The 13,702-nt window shown below is 34.7% G+C and overlaps 1 protein-coding gene across 1 annotated transcript; it reads right to left on the reverse strand.

Annotated features, from left to right (window-relative positions):
- Window positions 1–1,238: 1,238 nt before the first annotated feature.
- LOC132640969 (protein DETOXIFICATION 18-like) lies at window positions 1,239–12,330 on the reverse strand. The gene is made up of 7 exons (XM_060358075.1): window positions 12,018–12,330; window positions 5,852–6,399; window positions 4,601–4,687; window positions 4,445–4,501; window positions 3,571–3,809; window positions 3,324–3,442; window positions 1,239–1,642 (listed from the first exon to the last, which is right to left on the reverse strand). Exons 1-7 carry the CDS (start codon window positions 12,294–12,296, stop codon window positions 1,511–1,513), a joined length of 1,461 nt encoding a protein of 486 aa, XP_060214058.1. The 5' UTR covers window positions 12,297–12,330; the 3' UTR covers window positions 1,239–1,510.
- Between the last annotated feature and the right edge of the window lie 1,372 nt (window positions 12,331–13,702).

Genomic DNA, 13,702 nt, shown 5'->3' on the forward strand with positions numbered 1-13,702 from the left:
TTTACCAGTTCAAGTATATGTGTGTGTTGAAGATAAAACCCAATGCAACAAAGAAATGTTCGATCGGTAGCGATTCTTTTCATCTATGAACTATTCAGCTTGACTACTTCTTTGTTTTTAGATATTTCAACAACACAATTTAAATGTGAATACGAGCAATACTTGCTATGATTGCAAATATTTCACGGCTTAGTTAAGAAACTAAGGCCTCCTTCTTCCCACCACATATATATTAAGAAGTTATCGAATAGAAATAGTATTTTGTAGAAGCTTTATAGAAATTCGACCAATATATGCCTTCCTTAAGTAGTTATTTCATCTAGATCCAATACATTCATCAAGTAAAAGAATGAACGGACGACATTAATTCTGTTTTTTTTCTTGGGGAATTTTCACAAATAACTATACTTTGTGTGTTTTTTTTAGGGATAGCTACACTTTTGCTAATTACATTTCGTAGCTACAATAACATGTATTCAAATTCGGTTGTATTTCGCTGTATTCAATTCGGGTGTATTCAATTTGGATGTATTCATTCGTAGCTACTTTTACAATGTATTCAACTTATTGTATTTAAATTCGGTTGTATTCAAATAAACATAAGTGCAAAAAAATATAGGGATATTCAGTTGTATTCAAATTCACTATATTTATTTTTATACAAAAAAATCTCCTTCGAAATACAGGCGAAAAATACATAAAGAAACACTGAATTTTACACTAAAAAAATAACAAATACATTCAGATCTGAGATAGAAGAAAATAAGATATACTCATATCTGAGATACAAGAAATAAAATACGCTCAGATTTGAGATACAAGAAATAAAATACACTCTATGTAAAATACACCGCCGACAACGACAACAATCTGCTACAGCTATGTTGTCGCGTCTGCCCCTGCTTGTCATCGTCTCCGTCGTTCAGTAAGGATCCAACCAAAAACCATTTCTTTCTATATATTCAACACAAATACAAATACATCTCAAGCAACAACAATGATAATCTCTAGCAGGCAACTCCCAAACTTTTGATTCCGGCAAATACGTCACCGGAAAATACACTCAGATTTGAGAAATACACTCAGATCGCGTTTCCAGAGAATACACTCAAATCCTTCGTGGAGGGCAGTACCCAGGCTGGCGGCTGTGGTTGCGCAGAGACGGAAGTTGCGAAAATGGTGGAGGAGGAAGAGGCGGAAGCGCCACTTCGATTGATGAGGAGTAGAGGAATTGGGAATTATGGGTTTTGAATTTTGATGCAGGGAAAGGAACTGTATGTTGCTGTATTAGTTACCTTGTGTAATTGAAATACAATATTTAGCTACAAGATGTAATTAAAGTAAAGTTTAGTTACTAAATATAAATACCTCTTATATGTTCTCTACACCACATAAATTTCCCTTTTTTCTTTGACCTAACCTTATTGGGCCGCACATAATACGCCCACAATCAATAATGGCAACAAGCCCACCAATGGCCAATAAGCAAGTGATTCTCATTAACTCATGCTTAAGCTTGAAGTTCATTTTCTCTATTGCACTTTGTTGAGGCTTCCACTTTTTCCCATCTGATCAACAATGTCAATAGCAATAAGCCAGAAGCTTGGCAAGCTAGACCACATATCAAGCCCATCCATAAACCCTGCATTACATTTTTTTTTCAAAAAAAATTAATGCAAACTTACAGATATAACTACCTTCTATGAGGATCTTACCATTAGTAGCTACCATTTTTCAAATTACAATTCGTAGCTTACTTTTATACAAAAGGTATTTCGTGTGTATTTTGTGTATTCGCGTGTATTTGGGCGAGACTCTTCCCTTGCCCGCCCAGGTTCGAACCTAGCCAACAACATTAGGAGAAGAAGCTAGGGAAAATATGTAAGAAAAAAAATGCTATTGGCTAGGTTTGAACCTAGGCGGGCAAGGTGAAAGCCTCGCCCAATAACCACTTCAACTACTCCAACTTTATATATTTTGGTGTAGCTACGAATGGTAATTTACAAAATCACTGTAGCTACTAAATATAAATAAATTAAAAGGTAGTTATTATCAATAATTACCTCTTAGAAGAAGAAGCTACACCAAGTAAAAATTCCAAAAATTAATACTTCGATCAATTAACTACAACCCAATTTCTATTCAGTTAAGATTAGATATATTGAAACTCAAAAGGATACTATTAAAGCAATTGAAAGTTTGTGAAAAATATGATATGAGACACGTGATATCACAAGCCTTAATACGGAATAAGTTCAACTGAGCCCAATATTAATTTATCTAACACTTAGTATAAAACCGCCGAAGGCTTGTGAAAAAAACGTATGATACGAAATAAGTTCAACCGAACCCAATATTAACATGATAGTAAAAATATCAGGGACATCCTATTTGGACACCATTATTTAATTTGTACCTACTTTTTATTAGAACTTTTGCACGTCTATTCACTTCAGAATAACATCAGACATCGCGAAGTTGGCTTGATGCCTGAAGTTTCATATGGCTGAAGTTCAGACATTTTTGCCTAAAACTCAGGCAAAAATGACTGAAGTTCAGATAAAAATGACTGAAGTTCAGACAAAAATGAATGAATTTAGCCACATAGAGCTGAAGTTTAGGCAAAAATAATTGAACTACAGTAATATGTGTCTAAACTTCAGCCATATAAAATTAGGCATTGTCAACCCTAACTTTAAAACACCTCATGTCTGAAACTATTTCAAAGTGGATAGACTTGCAAACTTTTAGGCACCGCGGATATGACTTTGTGTTACCAAGATTGTAGCTATGTACTTCAGCCCATGATAAAAGCAAATATCTAATTAAGAGAAAATGAGTTGAAATCAGAAATTGGAAGTTAGAAACATGGAAAAGAACTGAATGTATATGGATGAGGAAAATTAGAATTGAAGACGGAATATTAACTAATTAATGCGAAAGAGAATTTTTCGTTATTTATTCGATCATCTGTACGACCTCAACCAAATAAGAAAATATTAAACTTCTGAAAACGTTTATTAATGACAATAGTTATATAAATTATATATTATACTACTCCTATATAATAATATAGTATAGTATTTTGGGACCTTGAGTATTTGGGACCTAAAGCAATGGCTTTAGTACTTTATTTATCGTTTAGTTTCACTGTGTAGCATAGATATATTACGTAAAAAACCACAAATGTTTTAACAAATACTATAATCTGAAATTATTAATTCAAAATATAATGAGTTTAATATAAATAAAAAGTTTAAATTTTAAATCCATTTCTTGAGAGGAAATAGAAAGCCTATCAGCATGGCATGCACTTAAATTACCTGAGCATGTAGGTTGAACTTGAAAGCAAGAAGGCCAGCTATTGGCATGCCAATGAAATATAATGTAGCCAAGTTGATGCACATAGCCAAATGCTGCCATCCACATCCCCTAGCCACCCCTAATGATCAATTCGATTACAATTTATCTTTTAGAAAGGTCATGTATATGTTGAATGCAAAAACTAATAGTACTCTCTGTCATTTTGTATAACAGTATTTGACTAGATATGAAATTTAAGAATCTGACCTGATAAAATTCCTTGAAAGAGATCGAATACAAAGGAGATCAAGAGAAGAGGTGTCATGGTGGCAAACTTTTTTATTATTTCTGGGCTATCAGTGAAGAGGCCAGCCCAAGCATTATGACCAAAAAATAGAGCCGAATCAACTATAAGAACAAGAAGAACAGATAGCTTGAGAGTCACAACCATAGCATGTTTAGCTTTGTCAGGATTTCCAGCTCCTAACTCATTTGCCACCCTGGTGCTGCATGTATTTTAGAATGCACATTAATTTGGTGTTAACAACAGCTGAGCCTGAAATTCTAATAAGGAGATTGAGAAAAACGAAAAAAATGATAGTACTTTGAAGCTTACTTTATATTAAAAGGATTCAACAATGTTTATCGATGTACGAGAAAAAATATTTTTACCTACTTATAAATTTGATTTCTGGACGAAGGATTCAATGAACACCCTTAATGGTTTACCTTTAGCTCCGCCATTGCATTCATCGTAAATAATTGCTACATTATTTATGCATGTTAATCAGTTGTAGTATGTCACCCACCTTATCTTTTAGTAAGTATCTAAAATTATGATATAGGGATACCTATCGTTATTTCTTATGCGACAAGACAACGTAAAAAGTTCTCTTATGCTGTCAGAGTATAATAGTCAAGCTCATTTTTACACTATTAGGTCACCCAAAAGATCATATAAATTGGGGTTTGCAATCATGAAATTAAGGCAAAGTCACCTGCTACAACATGTAAATGTGGTGTGGTAGTGTAAAAAAATCTTTATACAATCAGTGAATTATATGAGTTAAATTCATAATTGTTTTTAATACGACACTATCAACATATAAAATGACACTATCAACATTCATGGTCACATTACCTTGCAGCTGCACTCAGACCATATGACACCATGTAGGCAATGGCTTCAGTATTAACACTGTCAAGTCACAATCCAAAGAGATTGGTGTCAGGTAGACTAAATTTAGCCTCTTAGAATGTGAGAAAGTTATGGTCCAAAGCAAAGAAGCTTAATTACCTGATTGCAATTAGGGAAGTAGTTGTTTCTGAGTTTGGCATCAAACCAGCAAATAACACAAGAAGCTCAAGAGACCAGTACTCCAAACTGTATACATCAAATTGGGAAATTTTGGTTTCAACCCAAAAGAAAATAGTTAGAAGCACCTCTATTTTAAATAGAATTCATATTTCATTCATCTGGTTGAGAAGAAAGCGGAACTAGCTGCTTATTCTAGTGAAGGAGAATATTTTATTCAGAATCTCATAATGCTCTGAATATGTACTACACAATTATCCACTGCAAGAAAATAGGTAGAAGCCCCTTTAACTTATAATAAGGCGCATAATCTACTTTAGCTAAAAACTGGAAAATCTATTCTTATATTTAACTATACAAATCATATTGAGACATGAAATAAATAAACTAATAAGACATAACAAATTAAACGTAAACAATTTTGGTTTCCTACGACTTTGAATTGATCTTCCAACATCTAGTACATTTACATTAAATTAGAAATCATATATACAAGGATAGACTAGAAATCTCTGGTAAAATGCCCGTGTATAATCCAAGAAAAAGTACATTACATAGACCAATTAGGATTGACGACTTACCCTTCAGTGAGTTTGATAATAGACATGTGGATCATGCTGCACGTAAAATACATAAACTCACGAACGAAGGGGTTGGGTTAGGTGCGTTTTCAATATAATAAAGTACACTACATAGTCTGATTAAGGATTGACGACTTACCCATACAATGACTTTTGTAGTAGATATTTGGATCACTTCAAATACACGACCTAAGGAAGGGTTTGGATCGGATTAGGAGACTTTTAAATGTAATTCTTTTCTGTATTTGACTTGGATAGTGACAAGTTTTACTAGTGTAAAAATATGGATCGCGCGCTTAATTCAACCATAAAACCTAACTCATGAGGCAAGGATTGTCCAAAATCACATGAGCGACTAATTTCACATCTGACAACCAATATGGGGCTTCTAACACCACACACACACACCTCTAACTAAACATCTTGAGCATAGACAATATAACATGGGGACCCAACATAGAGGAGACCAAGAATTGAGATTAGTCTCTCTTTAATACAATGTGAAGGAATGAATTATATAGACCTAATTCAACTCTAAAAGCTAGCTTATGAGAGGAGGATTGCTCAAAACCATAGACCACAACCTATTCTCTCAACTGCTATGGGACTTAACAACTGGGATAACAAAATTAACTTATATGAGGTTACTTACCATATCATGGCAGCAGAGGGCAAAGCCAACTTCAAGTTTATGAGGATATCATGAAACGACACGAACAAGAGACCATCCCTCCAGATTTGACTGAATCTCTTTGAGAAAAACACGTATACACCCAACATGAGGATCGAAATCCAAATTGAAATTGAAGCTGCTAATGGTGCTCCTTTAAAACCAAGACTTGTCCAATGAACCAAGCCATAGGCAATGCCAATGTGTATAACTAAAGATCCAATTGAACACACAACCAGAGGCATTATAATTGATTGTGCTTGAAGAAACGCCAAAACATTTTGCAAGAAGCCATATGCAAATAATCCTGGTATGAGGAATTTCAAGAACACCCCTGCTTCTTTTGCTATGTCAGGATCTTGATGAAATAAAATGAGAATCTTATCAGAATACCACCAGATAATAGCAATTGTTGTAGAAAATAAGAATGATATGATGCATGATATTTGAAGATGTATCCCCATCATTTTGTACATTTTAGCTCCATACCCTTGGCCGCATAATGTCTCAAGTGCACCACTTAAGCCAACCTATGTTAGAGATTTCATTAGTAGTGTCGACATCTAAGAAAGTCAATAAATAAATAAATTAATATAATAATATTATTGTAATAAAATGAAACTCAAAAATATAGTATGTGTCGACGAGATTTTATAAGCTTTGTCTAAGCCGTCTGCACTACTATAAATTGGAATTAGCTAATATAAGTTGCTAAAAAAAATACTATTTAGTGGTATATAAATTTGTATCGCTAAATAGTATTTTTTTAATAATCCGTTACTAATAACCCCTGCTAGTCGGTAAATAAAATTGGGAAATCTACATAATGTAGCTAACATTAGACCTTATTTTTATCTAGTAGCTATACTTTAATTAATTTACACCTCATAGCTAAAAGGTGTATATCAATTACACTCCATAACTAAAACATACAAAATAAAAAAGCAACCCTTGTATCCACATTTTTCTTTCTCCTCCCTTCCTTCTCCCTCCATTCTGCTCTCTTCCATGAAAAATATTCAATGTTCTTCAAGTCCACTACTTCTCCCTCCCTTCTGCTCTCTCTTCCATTTTCTCTCTCCTTACCGCCACTCCACTGCCATTCCGCCACCACCATGGCCGACGTCACCACCATCCTCAGCTCCTTCCCCTTCTTATCGATCTCAAGAAATAAGGATGGAGGAAAAAGAAACAGAAGTTGGGGAAGCTTACCAGAACATGGAGAAGAGGAAAATGAGCCATTATGTATCAATTAAAAAGGGTCGAATTAAGACACACCACCTCATTTTTCCTCCAGATCTGTCGCCACCATCGGCACTGCTCATTCCCCTTCTTTCTTCGGTCATCATCTTCTCCTTCCTCCAGATCTATTGAATTTTATTTTTTATATTCAGTATTTGAGTGTATTCATTAATGTTTTTGGGAAAATTCAACTCAGTTGTGCAAGTTGAATACAATTTTTTTTGTATTTATGTTGTTTGAATACCACTGATTTTAAAATACAATAAAGTGAATACAATGTAAAAGTAGCTATAGATGAATAAAACTGAGTTGAATACATTTGACATGAATACAGCTGAGCTGAATACATATGACTTGAATAAAGTGAAAAGATTTTTTGAAATTTTTTTGTTCGCTGTATTCATGAATACAGCTAGGCCGTTTTATGAATACAGCTAGGCCGTTTTACGAATACAGCGAGAAAACCGTAGCTACGCAATGTAAATATTGAAACTGTAGCTATGGCAAATTTTAAACCCCCAAAGTGTAGTCATTTATGTAAAATTCCCAATAAAATTAGTGGTAAATTTTGCTGTTTAGAAATGAAATATATTCGACACTAGAGTGAATTTTTAGTGAAATGCAACCAAAAAGAGAAAAAAAAAAAGTTCCTAAGGTAGTGCTTTAGCGATTTGTTAATATATGCAGTTCTCCAATAAAACTTGAACACTCTCATACTTTAAGGGTATAACGGTTCCAATTCCAGAGTAATTCATGTACTATGTGGTACTAATGCACAGACGTACTCTACTCATGCCTTTCATATCCATATCATGCCTATGTTAGAGTTTTACACTCCACGCTTGAGATACAAGGATTAAGACTTCATATGATAGTAAGCTATGCAAGGGAATGTCCTTTCATATTTCGCACATCAGGTGTGCTCATGTCTAAAGTTAAAAACCGCATTCAGGTCTCACGTATCTATCATGCTTTTATACTCATCTCCATGTTCTAGCATCTAAGTGCTTTTCAAATCTGATAATGATCTTGACCCCTATGATTATGTTATCCATGTTACCACATACTCGTGCCCCAATCCATTTCGTTATGCATCCCATATATAGTGGTATCGTAACAATGATGTTGTTAGATGATAATGAAGGTGAACCAAGATGGATGTCCTACCCATAATTCTATGTAATTTACGCTTATGTTTCTTTGACTAATGTTTTAAACCATCTTGTAGCTTGGCACAAAGGATGCCCTTATCTTTTCCGAAGTGCCTATGCTATTTTTATGTTCAAAGTGACTTTCTACCCATGACTTAGATGCTCGAGGAACGAATTATTCATGCCTATCATCTATTTTTTCATGAGCCTTATTTATAACAAAGGCAATTACTCATGGTGATAAGAGTAAGCTATGTTGAATCATGTCCCATCATTTCAGTATATCTAAGTTCTAAAGGTAATACTTTATCCATGCCTTACGTCTATGAGTACCCAATAGTTAGCCTATAATTGTACTCCACGCAAGTCACACTTATGCCTTATTATTAGCTCAATACTCATGAAATTAGGTCTAGATCCCATGATATGCATCCATGATGTACTCATATAAACGCCATATTTTTCATGGTCCCATGCCCCATGTCATGCTATTCACGTTTCATGCCATATGAATCACGTTCCCATGTACGCATGTTCCACGTTACGTCCTCCATGTACAATGCACCATGTCATGTCTGTTCTCTAAAGCAAAGTATCTTATATGAATAGTACCAATAATTCCTTTTCTCTCAGTCCTCTATAATTCGCTCACGAGAATGAGAAAGATGAGCTAAGGTATTCATAATCATGATTAACAGCTAACAAGATAATCAGAAGTAAGGTGCATTCCTATATTAAAATAGATATATTTTCATGTACCCTATGGTACTTATCTCGAGAGTATTCTACTCAGATTCGACGTATTCATGTCATGCCTATGCTAGAGATTTATGAACACCTATGTTAGGATCATATTCTTGTTATATGACTCAAGTCTGTCGCATTCACATCGAGTTGCGCTTACATTCAAAGCCTAAGTCATACTCCTATCTCATATTACCATGGTGACATACGAACGTCTATGATCAAGTCTCTAAGTATTCAAATCCTACCCGTGCTTAGTATTCAACCCTCATGTTGTAACAATCATGTTTTCGACATTCAGATCCCATGTTACGATATCCATGTTTACACGTATTCGTATCTCATGACAGTTTAGCACTCATGTATTCATGTCATCTAGTTTCATGTATTTATGTTCCACGTCATGCGTCTCATGCCCAGGTAATCATGTCATGTTCGTGCTTATTTCCAGTACTCATGTCATTCATGCCTACGGATTTTCTTCCAAACCTCGTGTATAGTAATCATGTAATCATTCAGCCAATGTCCGTGTATTCAAGCCATGTCCAGCCATATTCTTAACCATGACCCATCATTCGAGGACGAATGATTCCAAGGGGGAGATATTGTAACACCCCGTACCTTTAACCTAAGCTTTGACCATGATCATAGACTTAGAAAACCAGATAAAGAATGTGGCAATTTGAAATTTCCTCTTCAGTTGTAAGATGGGGGTTTACACCCATGAACAGTAACCGTATTTCAGTATACGACCCGCATTTCAAGTCGTAAACTGGTACCAAAGATTTCTGAGCATTCTGGAATTTGACACTTAGAGGTTACATCATTAAATACGGACCGTATTTCAAAACATATTTGGAATTTGGGAAAACTTCCTTAATGAAAGTTGTAGAGCTTTGAAATACCTTTTCAACGGTATATTATGGGGGTCAAACGGACATCTGTACAAAATAGTTATGGCCATTTTACTGAAGAGACGCAGTGCAGTCCATATGGAATACAGACCGTATTTCAAAATACGGCCAGTCTTTCAAAATATGGCCAGTATTTAACTGGGCGTAAAAATCAATTTTCCAGAACAGTATATATTCATCCATATCGGTTCAAATAATTATTTTTCATTCCTTCAAGCCCTAGAACGACCTCCTACCCTCTTCCATCATCAAGAACACCAAGGTAAGCCTACGCTAATTATTCCAAGTCAATTCTAATACATATCCTTGTAATCTAAACAAGAAATCATCATTCCTAAAATAGGGTTTTCAAGAAAACCCACCTCGAAAATCAAGAATTCAAGATTTTGGAAATCTTCTTCAAAGTTAAAATCTTTAATTCAAGTTTGGAGTATCACCAGGTATGTAAAGTTACTATCTACGTGTGGGAACATCATTGTTCTTACCCACGCCTCATAACCCATAAATTATGATTCTCTACTAAAACTAGAGTTTCTACACCATGTTCATGACAACCCTAGGTCCATGTCCATGAATAAATTTTGTATGAGTTGCTATTATTCTATCAGTGTATTCTTAATAACTCCATATGATTATTGAGAATCAGTCCGTAATCCATGAAAACCCATATCTTGTATTCCATGGGTTCTTGCATGCATGTTTTTAACTAAGAATGATTATTTCATGAATATCCTACATGTCTACAAGTTTTCATGTAACTATATTATATAATTACTTTCATGCCATGATACAAGATACATATATGCTAAATACAAGGTATTTCATGAAACCATGTTACAAGTTATGTCGTGAAATCATGATTACAAGTCAAGTACAAGTTAATTCACGAAAATCATGGGCTTCTTAGCCAATTATATCATGTTCATGTTTTTGGGAGTTGCACGAATTACCGAGTAGGCTCAGATAGCCTGAAACTACGTAGCCACCGTAGGACAAGGATCGCTCCGCCCAGTTAGGACGATTTCTTAATTTTACACTGAATGGATCCATCACGCACGTTACCACCGTATACCCTGGCAAGGTATGGGGACTCTGCTGGTCCGGCGAGGTACCAGACTCCACGTACCCACGTGGTGATATCACGTGGTCGGTTTATGAAATGCTCTCCCTACTTATCATGTTTTACTTATGTTATATCTATATATATATATATATATATATATATATATGTACCTATGCTCGTGCTTGTGCTCATGCTCATGTTCATGTCCAGGTTTTCAGTTTCAATTCTTATCATGTTATTGCATGTCCCATGTTATTTCTTTCAGTTGCTTTACATACCAGTACATTCAATGTGCTGACGTCCCCTTTTATCGCCCGGGGGCCTGCATTTCACGATGCAGGTACGGATTTACAGGACGACGCCTCTACTCATTAGGATCTATACGTACTAGCTTATTGGTGAGCCCCATCTCATTCGGGGTTTAGACATTGTCTTTCTTTATTTAGTTTTGCATCTAAAGGTATGCTGGGGGCCTTGTCCCAACAAGTATGTTACGTGTTTTCAGACTCATGTTAGAGGTTTCATAGACAAGACAAGTGTCATGTTAGACTTCCAAAGTTGGTTAGCCGGTTTGGCTCATTTATCATATTGTCCGCATTCATGACTTAACCAAGTACTTATGTTTAATGTTATGACTTACTATGTTTTATAAAAGCTCATTATGCACTTCATGTTATATTTCCGCTTATGTATGCCTCATGATGATTCAGCAAGCCATGTGGTTCGCTCGGTCACATGCAGTCAGGCACCAAGTGCCGTGTTATGCCCAGGCCATGGTTCGGGGCGTGACACATACAGTCAGAACCTCTCTCTATAACAATAATCTTTTATAACCACATTTTATTATAACGCTCAAGTTTTATTTGAAATCGATTTTAATTTTCATGTTATGTTATATATGTGTTTGATATATATAACAACAATATTTCGCAATAACAACAAAAAAAAATACCCATACAAACGACGTTGTTATAGAGATATTTAACTCAATATATAAATTATGTATTAAGAGGAAATAATATTTGGATGCATACCATGAAAGACAAACCAGAGACCTCAGCCCATGAATTACCAAGATTTGAGGCAGCAAGTTCAAGTTTGCCAAGATGACCAGCAAACATGACTGAGACAAGGTTGATGAAGTAGAAACAACTTGTCACAACAATCATTGGCAAAGAGAAGAGTATTTGATCCTTGGCTTCTTCAACATCTATTACCTTATTAATAGTAATCCACCATTTGTTTGTGTCCCGGGATGCTGGAGGTAACATGGGACTTTTGGGATTGCTTGATGATGAGCTATCCATAGTCATCTCACTATATTACGATAGAAGTATACTATTCTTGTTTCCTTCTTTGTTCACCACTATTCCTCTTTATATATATTGAGGATGTAATAAATTTCTTATATATATATATATATATATATAGTATATATTATCAGACTATCAGTACGTAATTTAAGTTGTTATAGAATAAGATGTTACTTGTCATTTATTTTAGGTTCACTCAATATTGAAGACGTGCGAGGAAGCCAATTCATTGATGACATGATGGTAAGTGGTAACGAATTTATGTCTAAAGCCACGTGAAGAATTGGACCATCCAAGTTCGCCAAGTAACTTACAACTAAATGATAAGGGTTATGAAAATCCAAGAGAAGCCACATGGCGTATTGTATGTCGGCCAAAAGTGTACAGATTTTGTAACACCATTTAAATCATATTTATAAATCATATTCGTAGTGCGTGTAAATATTTACAAGTTTATCTCAATTTGAATGACTTATCTGAAGTTAGGCTTGACAAGACTAAAATTTAGGTAATATATATATGACTGAAGCTCAGATACATACAGCTGAAACTCATTTATTTTTGCTTGAACTTTAGGCACATATGGCTGTAGTTCCGTCATTTTTGTTTGAGCTTCAGCCAAATATGGCTGAACTCCGTCATTTTTGTCTAAACTTCATCCATTTTTTCCTAAAGTTCATGCACATATGACTGCAGTTCAGGTAGTTCTGCCTAAATTTAAGGCAGAAATGCATGAACTTCAGCCATATGAAACTTCAAATACCGCATAGTTGAAGTTATTTTGAAGTGGATAGACGTACACAAATATTAAAACTGGGTTCATGTTAAATAGCGGTGTCCAAATAAGATATCTCGTAAAAAATTTACAATGAAATCAGAAAGATATCTTGTTACTCTTCCATTCTCTTTTACAAGTTCAGCATACTAAAAATAATCTTTTTCTTTTTACTTGTTCCTTTTAACAAATAAAGAGAGATGTATCATTTTCTTTCAACATTGCCTTATTATTAAGTACACACACCTTTTTATTATTGCTTTGTTAATAGGATTTTAATTACCATTTGTAAGAATAATTTGGTCAGATAAATTCTTAAGAGAAGTACAAAGTTAATATTGGACTAGTAAAAGAAACGATCGACGAGATTAATAAGCAGTTTCGTTTCTCTATTCTTGACAAAAAAAAAAGAAGATTGTATAAATATTAAATTGCATAAGAGACAAAGATTCAGATTAAGTATATTATTTTCCTTTCTCATGTTAACATTTGCTGAGATAAAATCTAGAAAGTAATAGGGGTGTATATGGACCGGGTTGGTTCGGGTTTTCTAAAGACCAAACCAAATCAATTGCATCGGGTTTTTAAATCTATAAACCAAACTAAACCAACAAAAGTCGAGTTTTTCAAC

This window comes from Lycium barbarum, chromosome 1 (assembly GCF_019175385.1).
Source record: "Lycium barbarum isolate Lr01 chromosome 1, ASM1917538v2, whole genome shotgun sequence".
NCBI lineage: Eukaryota > Viridiplantae > Streptophyta > Magnoliopsida > Solanales > Solanaceae > Lycium > Lycium barbarum.

Bases quoted from the DNA above. Each gene is read 5' to 3' on its own strand.
- LOC132640969 (XM_060358075.1), bottom strand. From the start codon at position 12,296: ATGACTATGGATAGCTCATCATCAAGCAATCCCAAAAGTCCCATGTTA. The intron at 6,400-12,017 runs GTATGCATCCAA...TCTCTAACATAG, and splicing joins TCTCTGGTTTGTCTTTCATG to GTTGGCTTAAGTGGTGCACT. The intron at 1,643-3,323 runs GTAATTTAAGTG...AATGTAATGCAG, and splicing joins AGTTCAACCTACATGCTCAG to GGTTTATGGATGGGCTTGAT.